This window comes from Schistocerca serialis, chromosome 1 (genome assembly GCF_023864345.2).
Source record: "Schistocerca serialis cubense isolate TAMUIC-IGC-003099 chromosome 1, iqSchSeri2.2, whole genome shotgun sequence".
Classification (NCBI taxonomy): domain Eukaryota; kingdom Metazoa; phylum Arthropoda; class Insecta; order Orthoptera; family Acrididae; genus Schistocerca; species Schistocerca serialis.
The window spans coordinates 527674673-527695821 of record NC_064638.1 but is presented as its reverse complement, the minus strand read 5'-3'; the positions used below and the strand labels follow the sequence as shown (position 1 = coordinate 527695821).

Below are 21149 nucleotides of genomic sequence, written 5' to 3'. Positions count from 1 at the left end.
TGCCCGCATCTCGTGGTCGTGCGGTAGCGTTCTCGCTTCCCACGCCCGGGTTCCCGGGTTCGATTCCCGGCGGCGTCAGGGATTTTCTCTGCCTCGTGATGGCTGGGTGTTGTGTGCTGTCCTTAGGTTAGTTAGGTTTAAGTAGTTCTAAGTTCTAGGGGACTGATGACCATAGATGTTAAGAGCCATTTGAACCATTTGATAATATTAATGATGCTATGGTGTAAGTCATGATGGAGGATTAATGATGAGTGTGACTACTGGGGCCTGTGGAACCGTAGATAGCGACTATAATTCAGTTAGTAGGTCGAGGAAAAGGGAGAAAAAAACTAAAGGTTGATGTGTGGTAGAGCGTTGCGACCTGGGTTATAAAGAGGGTTACATATCGGGACGCCAAGCACTTAAGTGTGAATTGCAGAGTATCCATGTAGATGTACATGTAGATGTTTTCATCGTTGGAGAGTGGAAGTTGGCTGAAATTCTGGCGGTGCGGATAGATAAGGCATGAAGGAGCATTGGTGTTGCTTTACTGGTGTAGTTGCGCGGCAGGGCACCTGCAGTGAACTGATGAAAAGCGTGATGGCTTGCAACCCGTCTGTCCGCTGTTACCATCCGCGACAGCAAGCTGCAGCCACGACACCATTAACAACCTACATTAAAGCGGTATGGTTTGAATTCAGAGCGTCTTTTGTCGGACAATAGTGTCTTCATCTTATGGAACTCATTTTCAGCAAGGATTCAAGGAATAGTGTTGATAGTGTCTGGATTGTATTCTCTTCTGTCTTTTGAATACAAGCACCAGTTTCACTTTAAGGAACAACACGTAAGAGAAACTCAGATGCGAACGCTGTAAGCAGTCTCAGGGAGGCGGAGAGCTTGCCGAAAAAAGAATTGCGGAAGAGGGCTGTCTGGAACCTGGCCCAGTATGCATCGCCGACAACGGCGTGGGCGGAAGCCAGCAGTATCACGCTTCGTCCCTCGATTACAGTCTTAGCAGCATTTTGCCACCGAAAAGTAGCGATGAGTTCGATGTCACGTGTATGTCTGTTACACAGGGTGGTCCACTGATAGTGACCGGGCCAAATATCCCACGAAATAAGCGTCAAACGAAAACACTACAAAGAACGAACCTCGTCTAGCTTTAAGGGGGAAACCAGATGGCGCTATGGTTGGCCCGCTAGATGGCGCTGCCATAGGTCAAACGGATATCAACTGCGATTTAAAAATAGGAACCCCCATTTTTATTACATATTCGTGTAGTACGTAAAGAGATATGAATGTTGTAGTTGGACCACTTTTTTCGTTGTGTGATAGATGGCGCTGTAATAGTCACAAACATATGGCTCACAATTTTAGACGAACAGTTGGTAACAGGTAGGTTTTTTTAAATTAAAATACAGAACGTAGGTACGTTTGAACATTTTATTTCGGTTGTTCGAATGTGATACATGTACCTTTGTGAACTTATCATTTCCGAGAACGCATGCTGTTAGAGCGTGATTACCTGTAAATACCATATTAATGTAATACATGCTCAAAATGATGTCCGTCAACCTCAATGCATTTGGCAATACGTCTAACGACATTCCTCTCAACAGCGAGTAGTTCGCCTTCCGTAATGTTCGCACATGCATTGACAATGCGCTGACGCATGTTGTCAGGCGTTGTCGGTGGATCACGATATCAAATATCTTTCAACTTTCCCCACAGAAAGAAATCCGGGGACGTCAGATGCGGTGAACGTGCGGGCACGGTATGGTGCTTTGACGACCAATCCACCTGTCATGAAATATGCTATTCAGTACCGCTTCCACCGCACGCGATCCATGTGCCGGGCATCCATCATGTTGGAAGTACATCGCCATTCTGTCATGCAGTGAAACATCTTGTAGTAACATCGGTAGAACATTACGTAGGAAATCAGTATACATTGCACCATTTAGATTCCCATACATAAAATGGGGGCGAAATATCCTTCTCCCATAATGCCGCATCATACATTAACCAGCCGAGGTCGCTGATGTTACGCTTGTCGCAGCCATCGTGGATTTTCCGTTGCCCAACAGTGCATATTACGCAGGTTTACGTTACCGCTGTTGGTGAATGACGCTTCGTCGCTAAATAGAACGCGTGCAAAGAATCTGTCATCGCCCCGTAATTTCTCTTATGCCCAGTGGCAGAACTGTACACGACGTTCAAAGTCGTCGCCATGCAGTTCCTGGTGCATAGAAATATGGTATGGGTGCAATCGATGTTGATGTAGCATTCCCAACACGGACGTTTTTGAGATTCCCGGTTCTCGCGCAGTTTGTCTGCTACTGATGTGCGGATTAGCCGCGACAGCAGCTAAAACACCTACTTGGGCATCGTCATTTGTTGCAGGTCGTGATTGATTTTCACATGTGGCTGAACACTTCCTGTTTCCTTAAACAACGTAACTATCCGGCGAACGGTCCGGACACTTGGATGATGTCGTCCAGGATACCGAGCAGCATACATAGCACACGCCCGTTGGGCATTTTGATCACAATAGCCATACATCAACACGATATCGACCTTTTCCGCAATTGGTAAACGGTCCATTTTAACACGGGTAATGTATCACGAAGCAAATATCGTCCGCACTGGTGGAATGTTACGTGATACCACGTACTTATACGTTTGTGACTATTACAGCACCATCTATCAGAAAGCGAAAAAAGTGGTCGAACTAAAACATTCATATTTCTTTACGTACTAAAAAATGGGGGTTCCTATTTTTAAAAAAAGTCAGTTGATGTCCGTTTGACCTATGGCAGCGCCATCTAGCGGGCCAACCATAGCGCCATCTGGTTTCCCCCTTCAAGCTAGACGAGGTTCGTTCTGTGTAGTTTTTTCGTTTCATGCTTATTTCGTGGCCCGGTCACTATCAATGGACCACCCTGTATTTTGTTTGAAAAGCTTAAGGACGAGACAGATAAAATAACACAACATATTGACTACTCGGCGGAAATGAACAAAGTGTGTGAGAATGTTGTCGCAGGTCTCCTTGTCGTGCACAAGAAGTTGGACGTCACGTGGCGTGAGGCCAGCGTGACTGTAGCGCCAAATGTGGCTGGCTCCGAAACACGTGGCAGTTGAGAGAACTGGAAAAGACAGGGTGTGTCAATCAGCGACCTATTGCGGAACACTGAGGTGGTGGTCTTCGTTACAAAATGGCCGGAGACAAAATCTGGGTAACTTCACCAGGGGAAGAGTCATTGGGAGACTGGAAGACGGACAATGTGTGACGAGTGTAGCACACGAGTTTGGTATTGCCCACAGTGCATGAAGGGCGTTCTGAACCACAGGCAGTGCTGCCCAAAGGAGAGGAGGTGGTCGCCCACGGTCTACTATAGCAGCAGCTGGCCGACACATTATGCGACTGGCAAGAAGGGATCCACGTCAGACAGCGGCTGCAACTCCAACCACATTTAACAGGACTACAAGGTGCACAATTTGACGCTCCACGATGATTGCACGGGGGGTGGGTGGGTGAAGGATGGTCTGTTTGTACGTTGTGTTCCACTGACAGCCGCACATCGGCGTTAGTACCGAGAACATAGAGACTGGGCCAGTGACGCGTGGGGTGGCGTCGCCTTCTCGGATGAGAGCAGATTCAGTCTGCTAGTGATTCTGGACGAACCTTCAAACAGCGAGAGATGGGAACACACAATGCACCCAGGACCGTTCTCGAACATGACCGCTTTGTAGGTCCAGATATTATGGTGTAGGAGGCTTAATTGTTGCATGGGCGTACTGACCTCCAAATCTTTGAACACGATCCGCTCATCGGTCGCTGTTATTGTCACATTGTACTCCTTCCTCATGTGTATTCGGCCCTGCCTTCATTTCTATGGATGACATGCGCAACTGCATCGAACAACGCAGGAGGAGAAGCTGACGGAAAGAGAGGATGTTCGGCGAATGGACTGCCCTGCCCCTGCGCCATCGAACAGACGTACTGCTGCACGTCCACATACACCGACATCCATCCAGTAGCTGTGAACCACGCTGATGGTGTAATGGAACACCGCACCACAAGAACTCGTTGCCAGTGTTGTGGCCAATCGCAAAGCGTGCAGTGCTGTCCGTGGTAACAAGACACAGTATCAAGAACCACGTCCCGTATGTCGCAATGTCCAGGGCATCGCGATAAATCACGGATATTTCAACGTATTTATTGTCTTTGAATAAAGGCGTAATTTCTGTTTGTACTGTGGAGTCTCGTATACCCAACTACGGCCGCACCCTTTCAAAGGAACCATCCCGGCATTTGCCTGGAGCGACTTAGGGAAATCACGGAAAATCCAAATCTGGATGGCCGGACGCGGGTTTGAACCGTCGTCCTCCCGAATGCGAGGCTAGTGTGCTAACAACTGCGCCACGTCGCGCGGTCGATCACCTTCCAGTCACTGGCATAATTACTATTCACGATAGATATAAATACATTACAGCAGCTTTTGGTGGTTTCGTGGTTCCATTATTTAAATGAAATGGTTTAATTACCATGTAAATACACATTATGTTTATTTTAACGTAAACACACAAATCTACCATATTATTTTCACATGAACTTTGACTAAATATCGCAAAAATTCAATGAGTTTTGTGCTCTGAAGTAAATAGAAACTTCCTTGTGAGCCAGACCAGCGCATCGTCTATGTGCAACACGATCTCGCCAGCCTTTCACCAGCAATATTTGGCAGAAGTTGTTTCCTCCTGGACTTCCAAATAAGCCGTTATTTCGTCCAGCTGCGTTGTGGCCTCTGTGTCATAATGTCCTCAAATTGAACGCCAGCTTGGCGTCTAATCCATCATCACTATCGTCACAGTCTGTAAACGAAAAAATGTCGATAGTTTTGCAGTCAGTCATGCGACACTGTATAAGATCATCCTGCAGTGTTTCAGAAAACTCCAACAAAATTATTTCCAACAGTTCTCCTTTGCCCATCTGATGCAGTGTATTGAACTTTTCGTCCACGGCCCTCTACCATCAACTTTCTTACTGATGACATTTAACACTCGCAACAAACGGGAGCAATAAACACTGGAAATGAATGGTAACTCGTTAACTGATACCGTGCTACGATCGGAGAATGGCAGTTGCTTGTGTTTAAATGTAATGACTGTCGTCATCCATTGTTGCAGCTGTTAGTTCCGGAATATCAACAACTGCAAAGTTACTATATTGTACAAGATGCTGGAGACAGGCGAAATATCCTAGTACTTCAAGAAGTAATAATTCCAATTCCAAAGAACGCAGATGCTGACAGGTGTGAATGTTACCGGAATATCAGTTTAATAAGTCATGGTTGCAAGATACTACCACGAATTATTTACAGAAGAATGGAAAAACTGGTAGAAGCAGACATCGGAGGAGATCAGTTTACATTTCGCGTAAATGTAGACACACGCGAGGGAATACTGGACTTACGACTTATCAAGGAAAGGTAAACCCACTTTTATAGCAGGTGTAGACTTAGAGAAAGCTTTTGACAATGTTGACTGGAATACTCTCTTCGACATTCTGAAGGTAGCAGGGGTAAAATACAGATAGCAAAGACACAACTTGTACAGCATTCAGACGGTAGTTGTAAAAGCCGAGATGCATGAAGAGGAAGCAGTGGTTGAGAAGGGAATGAGACAATTGTAGCCTATCGCCGATGTTATTCAATCTGTACAATGAGCATGCAGAAAAGGAAACCAAAGAAAAATTTGGAATAGGAATGAAAGTTCAGGGAGAAGAAATAAAAACTTTGAGGTTTTCCGATGGCACTGTAATCCTGTAAGCAAAGGACTTGGAAGAACAGCTGAACGAAATGCACAATCTCTTGAAGGGAAGACATTAGATGAACGCCAAGAAAAGCAAAACAAGGATATTGGAATGTAGTCGAATTAAATCAGATGATGCTGGGGGAATTAGATCAGAAAAGGAGACACTTAAAGTAGTAGATGAGTTTTGTTATTTGGGGAGCAAAATGACTGATGATGGTCGAAGTAGAGAGGGTATAAAATGTAGACTGCCAAGAGCAATAAAAGCCTTTCTGAAGAAGACAAAGTCGTTAACACTGAATAGAGGTTTAAGTATTAGTGTGGGTTGTAGCCATGTAGGAAAGTAAAAGGCGGACGATAAACAGTTTAGACGAGACGACAATAGAAGCTATCGAAATGTGGCGCTAGAGAAGAATGCTGAAGATGAGATGGATCGATCACGTATCTAACGAACAGAATAGGGGAGACACGAAATTTGTGGCACAACTTGACCAAAAGAAGGGATCGGTCGATAGGTCACATTCTGAGACATCAAGGGATCCCCAATTTAGTATAAGAGTGAAGTATGGGAGGGAGGGGTAAAAATCGTAGAGGGAGACCAAGAAATGAATACAGTAAGCAGATTCGGAAGGGTGTAAGTTGCAGTAGTCATTCGGAGGTGAAGAGACTTGCACAGATAGAGTAGCATGGAGAGCTGCATCGGACGAGTCTTCGGACTGAAGACCACAACAGCGGCAACAACTACTACTACTGCACGGAGGTCCGGATTAATAAGGACCGGGTAAACGAGCTCCTACTGTGTTAGTAATGAACGCAGCTGTGTTTACAAACAAAATGACGGGGGCTGCCTGAAGCGCACACGAAGCTGTCTCTGTGGACACAGTCGGGACAGTAGATATCAGCAAATATTGGGAAAGCAGTGCCGTGCTCGTCTTCACCTCATTCGCTTATTTTTGTGCGAAGTATTCTTATTATGCGGGGGAGGGGGGGGGGGGTGGAGGGGAATGTGCTGACTAATTTTTGCATTGGAACAATGGTACTGTTTACACTTGTCCGCGTTTCCCTTCAATTGAAAGGCAGTGCTAATGAATACAAAATTAATGAGAACACGATTGCGACAGAGGAAATGACTCAACAGCGAGACTCCGCCGCGCTCGCCGATACGACACCTGAGCCAAGTTTCGTTCCCAGAGAGAGGTTGGAAGCTTTCCCGAGCGGGATTAGTACCCAAGATTTCTCGCGCTCTAGCCGCGACCTAATTGAGCCGATGACTGTGACTAATAATGCATTGTAATCGAATGTAAACTGTAATCTAAACACAAAAATTGTTTGTATTTGTCACTATTCTGCATTTTACACGAAAATTTGGGGGATCATCGGTGAGCTTTGCTATCCAGATTTGAGCATTATAATCTCTGGAAACTATGAGCACATCACAAGAATGCAGAGAGTAGAGGCCGCCCCATTGGCTGAATGGTCAACGAGTCCGACTGCCATGCCATGGGCCCGGGTTTGGTTTAAAAAAAGAAAAAAAGGTTCGATTCCCTGCCGGGTCGCAGAACTTCCCCCGGTGGGGGCTACCGGCCATCAATGCCATATGATCATTTCATTTTTCATTTCATAGAATAGAAGTTGTGTGGTGAAATCAGATCTACGGTTGCTTGGTGGCTTGATCAGTTAATTTAGGAATTTCTGGTGTAGTTGAGATGCAGTGCTTCCTGCAATTTTTTTTCACGCGATTTAACATTTAATTCTGTCCACCTCCGTGGCTGAGTGGTCAGGGCAGTGTAGACGGCTGCCAGTCAGAGGATCTGGGTCGGTTGACGCCCCTTGGCCCTTCGGGACCTGGACGAGGAGCTCGTTAAAAAAAAGGTCTGTGTAATCTCTCAAGTCACGAATAACAGCTGGCTCTAAAGCATACGCAGCATCGCAAAACGTCACTGCGCACTTGAGACTTGAAACTGAAGCTGCTAAGCTGAACTTATAAGCACTGAGGCTAATCCCGCAGTGGGGGATGAGAGGTTTTTGCATCCTTTAGGTAAGATGTATGGGTTATGTTCCTACGGAAACGAAAAGTGTCTAATGCTGACGCAATTACGGGTTAAACCGCTCCCGGACTATACCATAGGAGCTGGTACAAGACTGAAGGAAAGAAGATTTCGATTTAACGTCACGTCGAACACGAGATCTAATGGATGAATCTGAGAGGCTTGGACTGAGGAAGGAAATCGACCGTGACTTTCAAAAATGCCAAAGCGACATTCGCCTTCTGAGGTTTACAGAAGTCACGGAAAACCTAAATCTGAATGGCCAGACGGGGATTTCAACCTATATCCTCTAGAACACGCGGCGAAAGTCTTAGCATTGCGACTGTTATCTCTATCTGGAACAAGAGAACGGAGCAGCAACTGCAGTTTCTCAACAGTTTGAGACTAAGTTTCTCCCGGCGTATACAATGTTCGAATAACTTACGGAAAATGTCGTCGACAACCGCCGATGTTTCGGCAGTACAGCCTGCCATTTTCAAAGCAAAACTGTGGCAATTAAGCGCTGTGCAACCTCAGTTTTCAGAGAAACTCTTTAAAGACAACACACACACACACACACACGCACACGCACACACACACACACACACACACACACACACACACACACACACACACACACACACACCGTATACAATAGCGCCATCGCAAAACTAAGATGAAAGATGTCAGAAGTTACCGATAGTGACATTAATAGTCAACGGATTAGGAAGCACTAACTCTGTGCCTCCGTGTTTTGACAAGTAAGAGAGTAGGATTCCATGCAGAATTTAAACAATAACCACCATCTCTTTTATAAGGTTACTTGCTAATTTAATTCCAACAGCTCCCTAAACAGTACTGTCCCAATAGCTTGAAGTGCATGCAAGAATCTCCGCGTTGTTATATTCCATAGGATGACCGGTGTCAAGACAACCGTTTGCTCCGCGCGGTGCGCGTGCGTCTGTGTGTGTGTGTGTGTGTGTGTGTGTGTGTGTGTTTGAGAGAGAGAGAGAGAGATTATCTTGCTTGTTGGAAACTAGTTTATTGATGTACGAAGCAGATTTTTGGGCCATCGTACTTATTTAAATTAATGTCAGTTAAATGTCTATTTCTAATTACTTTGACATTTGTGAAGAGGCACCTATGTAAGTTTTAGCTGGCTCTATTGGTGTGCCCAATCAATAAAATAAAAAGTTTAGTCTACGGCCGAAACTGAAAAATTAACACACTTGAGTTACCGATAGTACTGATGCCTTAGCTGCTACCGAGCGAGGTGGCGCAGTGGTTAGCTCACTGGACTAGCATTCGGGAGGACGACGGTTCAATCCCGTCTCCGGCCATCCTGATTTAGGTTTTCCGTGATTTCCCTAAATCGCTTCAGGCTAATGCCGGGAGGGTTCCTGTGAAAGGGCACGGCCGATTTCCTTCCCCATCCTTCCCTCACCAGAGCTTGCGCTCCGTCTCTAATGACCTCGTTGCCGACGGGACGTTAAACACTAATCTCCTCCTCCTCCTTAGCTGCTGTTAACAGAACATCAAATCTTGATCGAAGATTTCACGTCATAAACATGACGAGTGGGTACGTTGCTATTACGCCTCTAGTAGTTTAGAAGATTTCACTATGGAATAATAGAACTGGATAGCAGTGGAGTCTACGGAAGACTTTAGGGGACTTCCATTAATTACGCAACCTCAGAATAGCGGCGGGGGGGGGGGGGGGGGGGGAGGCGTCCGGGAAAATCTCACTAAATCTCATTTAAAAACTAAAATTAAATAATAAAAATAAAAAATAAAAATTTAAAAGCGAAAATCTCACGTCAACTTCTTCACTAATTGAATATGTATTATTGTAACGAATAGCATTTTGTTTTGTGTAATTTATCTCCAGCACAGACAACATAAAAGTGCCCACCAGTGCGTATCTGAACTGAACTGAATGCTCTACACGTGTGCATGCCCGGGATTCCCCGCTTTGAAACAAGTGCCGCACAAATGACACATTTCATTCGGGGAATTCTCTGCCGCGATGATCGAAATCACTGCGTGACAGTCAGTGAGTCAGACGTGATTTTGCGAAGAACATAAAGCGGATGGTTTTGTATTCAACACGAATTTCTATAAAAATTTACAATGCCTATGTTAAACACCATGCCGACAAGTCGAAACACACGAGCCAGCCAGAAGTTTATGGAAGGAAGCTAAGCCGAAGTTCACCGACAAAAATTCTCTTAGCGATGATGTAAACATCAACAGATTGAAAAGCTACGCAGTCATACGGTTCAAAGAAAGGTGCAGAAGATGCCGTCTCATCTGCAAAGAATGTAAAGATTCAGTGCCACTTTATGTATGTAACATACCAATAAAAGGTAAATTTTTTAGGGATACGTCAAAACGATTAATACTGTTTCCGTGGAGCTTGTCTATGTCTCTCTGCCCGTCTGAATACTACTCGGGTTTGGCATATTTAAAATAAAAAGGTTTTTAATCAGGTGTGTGGAAACACTGTGTTTTAATCAGTTTTTAAAACTGGATAGCAGTGGAGTCTACGGAAGACTTTAGGGGACTTCCATTAATTACGCAGGATTCACAATCGTAGCAGTGGAAGTTCAAAAAAAAGTAACAAAATAATTTTTTTTACATGTGAAAGTTCATCATTTCTTCACTTCTATTGGCTGCGTTTGTTGCTGTAGGTACACGTTTCTTCATAAGTAAGAGAGATTCTTCGATGAATTTTGCACAGCATACAAACCATACTTACAGGTGTATGAAACCCTACAGATTATTTAATTTATGAAAAAATGAATGTGCTGTTACATTTTAAACTTTGTTTAGAAAAAACTCAAATATTATAATTAATTATCTCAATTTTTACCACAGTTTTTAATATATTTGGAAAATTCTAGAGTTTCATACACCTGCAAGTATGGTTGGTATGCTGTGCAAAATTAACATCCCTTACTTAAGAAGAAAAGTGTACCTATAGCAACAAATGCAGCCAATGGTAAGTGAAAAAAGGTGAAATACAAATGGAAAAAAATAAATCATTTTCTTATATTTTTGAACTTCCACTACTATAAGTGCAAATCCTGAATCCTTTCTGGTTATTCTGACAGAGTTTTATGAATTTATTTTTAAAAGCATAGACAGTGGAACTTAAAACTTCCTGTGGTGTCTTTCCCGCTCCAAGTCGTCCCGTTTGACGTCCTATCCTCCTTAAAGAAAACTCTGGACGTAATTAATGGAAGTGCCGTTGTTACTTAATAGCAAGATGAACACGCGCTCGCGAAACGACGGCAGCCTACCTGCAGCGTGAAGCCGAAGGAGCCGTTCTTCTTCTCGACGATGATGGTGCGGCGCCTGCGGTCCTCCTCGGGCTTGCTGGCGGTGACGCGGTCGGGCTTGACGCGCTCCAGGATCTGCGACTGCACACAGAGCCCGCCATCAGTCCACACGGCACACACGACACCCTCGCCGGCCGCGGGCATCGCAGCTTCTGCCTCTGCCTCTGCCTCTGCCTCTGCCACGGCCAGGTGTAGCAGACTAAGCCGGCCGGCACGCGCCCCAAGCTGGCGCGCACGCGCAATGCACACCTGGCGCGCCGGCGCCGGCAGCGGCAGCGGCAGAGGCAGGGGCAGATGCGCCGCGGCCGGCAGACCCGCCTTACCGCAGGGGCACGACGGGTCGGCAAAAAACACACACATCACACCGGGACACCACATCAGACGCACCCCCAAGAGAAGGTCACAATGACTCCCTCAAAGACAGAGAGAAAGGATAACATGCAAAAATGTTCGAAAACTACTTGTTGGTAATTCTTTCCTGTGTTTAGTGGACTTGAAAGACCTGAAAAGTATAAAGCGCAGGTTGTCACTTATAAGTGTTATTGAAATCACCAGCCAGTTTGGGAAATGAGCTCTGCAGCGAGCCAATAATTTTATCGGTATGTTTCAGGGCCGAATTTCTACAAAAGTACTTCACGGGAGATGCGGAATTGGAGACGGATCGAAGATGTGGCACTATAGCAGCAGTAACGCGTGATGTGCTTTCAATTTTCAAACAATGTTTCACGAACACAACGAGCTCATTTGTTTTTGAAGCATTTTTTGTAAGTTGAAATAAAGGACGCTTCTAAAACAATTCGACTTTTCATTTAAACCCAGATCCCAGCTTTTTATTTTTTTATTTTTTTTATTTTTTTTAAAAAGATCTGTCACTGAATGTGAACAAGTGAGATGCAATACTCACCCTATTAATGAAAAGAAGAGTTTGTTTCATTTTCATACTTTGTTCAACCACAGTCCAACTCTTTCGCATACTTCCTAACCAGGCGTAATTACAAGTTTCCTCAGGATTGAGAATGAAACTCGAGGGTGAAATTCGCTACAGGTGCAGACGAAATATGTCTACAAATGTGGGTGACATACCCCCGAAGAAGAAGAAGAAGAAGAAGAAGAAGAACCCACCACGAAAAAATTATCCGAAGGTCTTTAGAAAAAATTATCCAAAGCAAGCCGATGGTTTACTGTAGTATTTCTCGTTTTACCATCTGAGTGATGCGTACGGAAGATACAATCTCCCTTTCAGGCCTAACTTCGATTCCAAATACAACTCGCCTTCTGAAACGGCGACAAGGAGGTAGTACACTACAGGTATTTCCCTCCGTTCCCTCTCCGGTATCGAACTATTTCTCTCGCTCACGGCACATCGCATCCTTCCGTCCCGAACACGCATCAGCTAGTCCGCATGCTTTCGTTTGGCTGTCTGTAAGTACACTGAAATCATTTTATTCAAGAATTCAGATTTCAGCTCATTACGGAGTGCTTCGTAGATGGAAATGCCTCGAAACTGCTGTCTTCCGTACACCAACAAGGACTCGCAAACTGAACTTTCCAGTTGGAGGTGGTTACGTGTTTATGGCTTTGCAAAAAAATGGCTCTGTGCACTATGGGACTTAACATCTATGGTCATGAGTCCCCTAGAACTTAGAACTACTTAAACCTAACTAACCTAAGGACATCACACAACACCCAGCCATCACGAGGCAGAGAAAATCCCTGACCCCGCCGGGAATCGAACCCGGGAACCCGGCCGTGGGAAGCGAGAACGCTACCGCACGACCACGAGATGCGGGCTATGGCTTTGCAGCCACAGCTGGATTGCTCTTATCTTTGGATTGCATATAGATAATTTCGGTACGGACCATGTGCTGCCTGAAAGTACACGAGACCAATGGTTTGCCGAACGTGACTCATTCGGAGTCTGTCGCCAACTGGAGACGTTGCCTGATATTGGGAAGAATCGATAGATGTGATGTACCGGGTGATCAAAAAGTCAGTATAAATTTGAAAACTTAACAAACCACGGAATAATGTAGATAGAGAGGTAAAAATTGACACACATGCTTGCAATGACATGCGGTTTTATTAGAACCAAAAAAGTTGCGAGAAACGTGAAAGATCTCTTGCGCGCGTCGTTTGGTGATGATCGCGTGCTCAGCCGCCGCTTTCGTCATGCTTGGCCTCCCAGGTCCCCAGACCTCAGTCCGTGCGATTATTGGCTTTGGGGTTACCTGAAGTCGCAAGTGTATCGTGATCGACCGACATCTCTAGTGATGCTGAAAGACAACATCTGACGCCAATGCCTCACCATAACTCCGGACATACTTTACAGCGCTGTTCACAACAGTATTCCTCGACTACAGGTATTGTTGAGGAGTGATGGAGGAAATATTGAGCATTTCCTGTAAAGAACATCATCTTTGCTTTGTCTTACTTTGTTATGCTAATTATTGCTATTCTGATCAGATGAAGCACCATCTGTCGGACATTTTTTGAACTTAAAACCCCATGTCATCCCAAGCATGTGTGTCAATTTGTACCTCTCTAACTTCATTATTCCGCGATTTATTCAGTTTTCAAATTTATAATGACTTTTTGATCACCCGGTACATGCACAGACAAACAAATGATTACAATTTCAGAAAAATTGAATGGTTTACTCAAGAGATAAAGCTTTACAAAATGAACAAGTCAACAGCGCATTGGTCCGCCTCTGGCCTTTATGCAAGCAGTTATTCGGCTTGGCATTGATTGATAGAGTTGTCGAATGTCCACCTGAAGTATATCGTACCACATTCTGTTCAACTGGCACGTTAGATCGCCAAAACCCCGAGGTCGTTGGAGGGCCTCTCCAATAATGGTCCAAACGTTCTCAAATGCGGAGAGACCCAACGACCTTGCCGGACACGGTACATTTTTGCAAGCCCGAGGACAAGCAGTAGAAACTCTCGCCGTCTGAGGGCGGACATAATCTTGCTGGAATGTGATTCGAGGATTGCTTACCGTGAAGGGGAACGAAACGAGGCGTAGAACAGCGCCGACGTTTCGTTATGACGTGAGGGCGCCGCGGATGACAACCAAAGGGGCTGTGCTATGAAAAGAAATGGCACTCCTGACCATAACACGTGGTTGTCGGTCTGTATGGTGGGCGACAGTGAGGCTGGTATCCCACCGCTGTCCGGGGCGTTCCCAGACACGTCTTCGGCCAACAATCGGATTAGCTGGATTAGGATTGTCTTCAATGACAAGTCTCGCTTCGAACCGAGCCCCGATGACCAAGTTAGATTTTACATATAACAAATCCCGTTTATTTGGGTTAATGCGGAACCGAAAAACGCAAATGCAAATTATCCATGTTTTTACCGAAATCTGTCGTCTCCTGCTTTACAAACAAGAAGGTCACATTTACCTGCACTGTGCATTATTTACGCGTTAGTCACCGTTAACTCATGACTACTTATTTACAGAATCCACTTAAGACACACTGCATTTTATATAATTTGCTTTCAGTTCACTTTCATGAAACTAAGCCCAATTTTTCCACTTTCTATTTTTAGATCACATTTTTTATAATGACGTTTCACATTTTCCTGAGAGTCAAAACATGTTGTTGTTCTGGTATTCAGTCCTGAGACTGGTTTGATGCAGCTCTCCATGCTACTCTATCCTGTGCAAGCTTCTTCATCTCCCAGTACCTACTGCAACCTACATCTTTCTGAATTTGCTTGGTGTATTCATCTTTTGGTCTCCCTCTACGTGTTTTATCCTCCACGCCGCTCTCCAATACTAAATTCGTGATCCCTTGATGCCTCAGAACATGTCCTACCAACGGTTTACTTCTTCTAGTCCAGTTGTGCCACAAACTCCTCTTCTCACCAATTCTATTCAATACCTCCTCATTAGTTATGTGAACTACCCATCTAATCTTCAGCATTCTTCTGTAGCACCACATTTCGAAAGCTTCTATTCTCTTCCTGTCCAAACTACTTATCGTCCATGTTTCACTTCCATACATGGCTACACTCCATACAAATACTTTCAGAAACGACTTCCTGACAAATCTATACTCGATGTTAACAAATTTCTCTTCTTCAGAAACGCTTTCCTTGCCATTGCCAGTCTACATTTTATATCCTCTCTACTTCGACCATCATCGGTTATTTTGCTCCCCAAACAGCAAAACTCATTTACTACTTTAAGTGTCTCATTTCCTAATCTAATTCCCTCAGCATCACCCGACTTAATTCGACTACATTCTATGATCCTCGTTTTGCGTTTGTTGATGTTCATCTTATATCCTCCTTTCTAGGCACGGTCCATTCCGTTCAACTGCTCTTCCAAGTCCTTTGCTGTCTCTGACAGAATTACAATGTCATTGGCGAACCTCAAAGTTTTTATTTCTTCTCAATGGATTTTAATACCTACTCCGAATTTTTCTTTTGTTTCCTTTACTGCTTGCTCAATATACGCAAAAGAATTTTTTACCGGATGCGCTAATAACACATGAACGCACCTGAGTGCCTCGGTATGCATGATAACGGGCTACTAGATCACCTCGAATTCGCTCCCTTCCTCTACTGAACACAGCACACTACAGTCCATCAGTTAGTTACTCAAATTTCGGTTCATAATCGCAACTATTTCACCACTCGCAGATGTTTTCATCGTCTGCGTCTTCACAAGCCCAAATTTTCATTCTAACCGAACACACTTCTTTTAATTATAACGGAATATTTCAGGACTTCTTTTTAAAGAAGTGCACGGATAATCGGCATCAGGATAGTCGGGAGATGGCTGTAGATAAATTTCCAGATTTTTCAGCTAACTTTCGGAGAACAGAGTCGCATGAAAATGACAAGAAAGTCTTGAAAATTAAAAGCTGTGTTAAAGACAGGATACTTTTCAGTTTCTTAACCACATGGACTTCCAACCAGGTGACAGTGCTCATTCACGGGCTATCCGTACCTGTGGCCCATATCAAATCCGAGCGATTCGAGAGCCCACTGGTATTGTGAAGGGATTGGACTCTTCTGCCGCATAAGTCGACCATATTGCTTCTTCCCAATACCAGGCAACGTCTCCAGGCGGCGACAGACTCCGAATGAGTCACGTTCGACAAACCATTGGTCTCGTGTACTTTCAGGCAGCACATGGACCGTACCGAAATTATCTATATGCAATCCAAAGATACGAGCAATCCAGGTGTGGCTGCAAAGCCATAAACACGTAACCACCTCCAACTGGAAAGTTCAGTTTGCGAGTCCTTGTTGGTGTACGGAAGACAGCAGTTTCGAGGCATTTCCATCTACGAAGCACTCCGTAATGAGCTGAAATCTGAATTCTTGAATAAAATGATTTCAGTGTACTTACAGACAGCCAAACGATAGCATGCGGTCTAGCTGATGCGTGTTCGGGGCAGAAGGGTGCGACGTACTGTGAGCGAGGGTAATGATTCGATCCCGGAGAGGGAACGGAGGGAAATACCTGTAGCATACTACCTCCTTGTCGCCGTTTTCGAAGGCGAGTTGTATTTGGAATCGAAGTTAAGCCTGAAAGGGAGATTGTACCCTTCGTACCCATCACACAGGTGGTAAAACGGGAAATACTACAGTAAACCGTCGGCTTGCTTTGGAATCTATGAAACTTCTAAAGCTTGTTTCAAAAAGGAACTAGAGGTAGATAACCGTAGCCAGACGATTACCTAAGGATACTCAGCGTCACTCATAGTACTTGACACCTCCTCCACATACTATTATAATAATAACGAACACGTTCATTCTCTGTTTTTTTCTCTTTTATGTTGTTCTTTTCCTTTCCTCTCTCTAACTGCGTTCCAAGCAATGTGTTTTTCTCTATAACCTACAAAATAATAAGCGAAAGGAATTGTTTGTAGATCGATAAACGTAAGAAACATACGCTTTCTGCGGGGTTATATACATGATTTACTTAGTTATTTTCGATAATTACAGCATCTTCCATACACAAAGTTATTTTTTTCTGTCATGTAGCTGATGTTTTTAAATCAACTGTGTACAAATCAATTTAAATCAAGTTTCTATCAAATTTCTATCAATTTTACTTAAAGAGCTTTGATCAGAGTTTTAGGGGTATGCTGCACATAACTGACTGTGTTCAGCTGTATGTTCAGGTGTCGGACTTTCAGTTAATTTGAGTATTCAAATGAGTGCTCATTTTCGTGAATGCGCAACCAAAGGCGCCTTCTAAACGATTTGTGGACGAGTTGTAAAGTTGATGGATCACGGAGGGACAAACTTCCTCGATGCGCTGTTCGAAGTCTTATTTGGTCCGAGTGTTAAAGACTGTAGAACGTGTCCTTACAAGGCATAAATGCGCAAAAAAAAAAGAAAGTTTAGTCTGGCACGGAAGCTGATGTGCATGGCAACGAATACGTAGACATATTGCTGACGCCAATGCAATGAAGCAGCCATGGCCTACGCTGTGAGATATCCCGGGCGAAGAGCTCCTTCAGCCACTAAAACGGCTTCGAGAGACAAATATTTTGAGAAAACACGGCAGTTGTAGACGAACACCAACAAGAAGTGAGGCTAGGAAAGTTTTGTTTTAGCCGGAATAAACCACGATCCATATTTCAGCTTAAGATAAATTTCTGGTATCGGCCTTACATCTGTGTGGCGAATGGTACACTGTCACAAGTTTCATCGGTACCACCTGTCCCTGACATGTGAGCTATCGGAGAGTTACTTTTTCTGACTGGGCACTGAGTAATTCCTCTCTGAACGCCTTATAACGTGTTATGTTCTCTGGCAAATACGTGCTCACAAATTATGGTGCAGTGAATAGGCATAACGTACATTACTGGGCTACAGAAAGTCCTAGTTCGGCAGCTCACTTCGAACGTTAAAGTAGCTGGTTCATTAACGTGCGATATGAAATCCTTGGACATAGAAATCATCATTCCACTTTATTTCGCAGGTACTGACATGTAAGATGCGTCGGGCTTTTATTGTCAGCAATTTAGGTGCTCTCCTTGAAAATTTCTGTCTAAACATTAGAGGCAGTATGTGGAAAAATCACTGTGGTCACCCAGCCCATTCTGCGCATGATGTGTAAGAACTGAACAATGGATTTCCTAGAAGATGGTTAAGACATGATGATCCTCAGGAATGGTCAGCAGGGTTGCAACACCAGTAGATTTTGTTTTGTGGGGATATCTAAAGAATCGTGTTCATGTTACCGGACCGAAAACAAATCCAAATGGTTCAAATGGCTCTGAGCACTATGGACTTAACATCTGAGGTCAACAGTCCCCTAGAACTTAGAACTACTTAAACCTAACTAACCTAAGGACATCACACACATCCATGCCCGAGGTAGGATACGAACCTGCGACCGTAGCAGTCGTCCGGTTCCAGACTGAAGCGCCTGGAACCGCTCGACCACTCCGGCCGGCGAACCGAAAACCCCAAATGACTTTAAACAGTGCTCCGAGGAAGCTCGCCGCTCCGTGACATCAGCAACTTAGTCTCTCATCAGCAGGTCATTTAGATGGCACTCAGGAAAATGGACACTCTTTTGAGTATCTCTCTTGAATGGATATTCTGGCACTAGGACACCCACCTGAACACAGTCAGTAGTGTACAGTTTGTTGCATCCACATCAAAAACTTTTAATGTTCCGAGCTCTCTAGGTAAAATTGATAAAAAATTAATTTAAATTGATTTGTACACGATTTGTCTGCTACACGATAGAAATAAATATTGTTCCTTTTAAAAAACTATAACTCATTGTTGTAATTTTCTGGAAAGTAACGTAATAAACTATGCCCGTAACTCAGCAGAAAGAGTAACGTTTCTTACGTTTACATATCTAAATAAATATTCCTTTCACATATTTTGTAAGTTACAAAAGGAAAAACACCAAGATCTCTCTTTTTTATGTATAAAGGGTCCTCGGTGGTTGAGGCGCGTTAAACAAAATGTGGAGCCCGAGCTTTTGGTGACTACAGAAACCTGGCTACCATTTCCAAACTGACGCAACTAGGACAAGGAGAAGATTTTAGCCATTAAGTCCAGAGCGAAAAACTGCGATGATCTTTAGTGTTGGGAGCAGATGACTATGAAATATTTCACCCTATAACATTGCAGAAGTTACACGAATCCTCTATTTCGTACCTCTTGAAATTACTGTAGCTGAACCTTTAGTCTCACTGAACCATCTTACACCACTAACCGTGTCCTGTGATTCATTGTTACTCGCCTTGCAACTCCTCTTTCTCTCTACCTCAGCTTATATATATATTTTACAGCTGTCCTCAGCCAGAGACTTGGTTTAAATACCACAGTGCTTTTCTAGGAATAATCCAGTTGGAGGTGGTTGCCTTCCTCCGACCTTTGGACTGACTTACCCAGTCAGTTATAGGGGAAACCACAGTTTAACGTGAATTGCTAACAACGATGCAACTCATCGTTTCACACAATAACAAATCACTGTCAGAGATGAAAAAAGCGAAAAGTGCACAATTGATCCTTGTACATTGGGGATCGAGTCCAGAACATTTGGATTCACAGCATGCCAATTGCCGACCGTAGTTGCCGAGCGGTTCTAGACGCTTCAATCTGGACCTCTACGGTCGCAGATTCGAATCCAGCCTCGGGCATGGATGTGTGTGATGTCCTTAGGTTAGTTAGGTTTAAGGAGTTCTAAGGTCTAGGGGACTGATGGCCTCAGATGTTAAGTCCCATAGTGCTCAGAGCCATTTGAACCAAGCACGCCAGTTACCCACTGAACAACCCTGTCACATATTCTTCCACATATACTCCCACGTACTGCCTTAATGGCTTTAATTATCTAAAAATATGTTTGTGTCTGGTGTACTATGTGAGACGTCTTTTCTGAAGTAAGATGGGGCTCGACGTCCTACCCTGGCCAGTATATAAATACCGAATGAAGTTCGTCGCAGAGTTCCATTCCACCACTTTTTCTATGAGAATATGTGAGTATATAGCATAACTTAAGTCACTGACCTCCTTCTTTAGTGATCTTTTAATGTGAAACTTCTCGGCAGAGAAAATCGGGGGTTGTGAATCTGCCTATACAGTATTATAAATTAAGATTCCCCGCAGCGTTTCTCTGTATGTGAAAGCTCATCTGAGGAACTACTGTAGCAACATTGATTCTGTTTTCTCTAATAGGCAGATTGATTCGCGAAGCACGTTTGTCTGTATAATTTATTACCGCTACGCCAGATAAGGCGTGCGGTCATTGATACTTAGTTCTACCTATGCAAAGTTGGGGCGGGTGGCTAATATTTCGTATTTTAAGTGTCTAGCGAAGGATCAGAGCGAATAAAAAATATAAATATTAACGAATTGTGGCATATTTATGGCACAATGAATGATTTGGTCGTTCTCCTAAGTAATTTTGGTTTCAGATTCGATATCAACGCCGCCAGCAAATTACAGATAACACTTTCACAAAATTGAATAAATTTACACGTACAAACACTGTGTTCGATTATCCGAATTAGTCTTGACGATTTTCTTTTTGTTTTGAAACGGTCCTCGTATTTGGACAAGGCTCTTTCGGTTAAGTTTTTGGATCAGTGTTCTAGCGCGCAGATCCTGCACTTATGTCAGTATGCGCAAAAATTACGTTTCAGATGGTGTAAATAACCCTTGAGGTTACCATCTACACGTATTTTGCAGAGAATTTTTCGCATGTTATTCACACACACACACACACACACACACACACACACACACACACACAGAGAGAGAGAGAGAGAGAGAGAGAGAGAGAGAGAGAGAGAGAGAGAGAGAGAGGTAGGTTCAAAAAATGACTCTGAGCACTGTGGGACTTTACATCTGAGGTCATCAGTCCCCTAGACTTAGACCTACTCAAACCTAACTAACCTAAGGACATCTCACACATCCGTGCCCGAGGCAGGATTCGAACCTGCGACCTTAGCAGCAGCGCGGTTCCGGACTGAAGCTCCAAGAACCGCTCGGCC

At 44.0% G+C, this 21149-nt stretch overlaps 1 protein-coding gene across 8 annotated transcripts in view; it reads right to left on the bottom strand.

The window, feature by feature from the left end:
- Positions 1 to 21149, bottom strand: part of LOC126474800 (AF4/FMR2 family member lilli-like) — a 488119-nt gene that overhangs the window by 62642 nt on the left and 404328 nt on the right. For all 8 annotated transcript variants that reach the window (XM_050102283.1, XM_050102307.1, XM_050102275.1 and 5 more), the window contains one exon: positions 11123 to 11242. In XM_050102283.1, coding sequence (XP_049958240.1) covers positions 11123 to 11242 — 120 coding nt within the window. The remainder of the gene's footprint in view (positions 1 to 11122; positions 11243 to 21149) is intronic.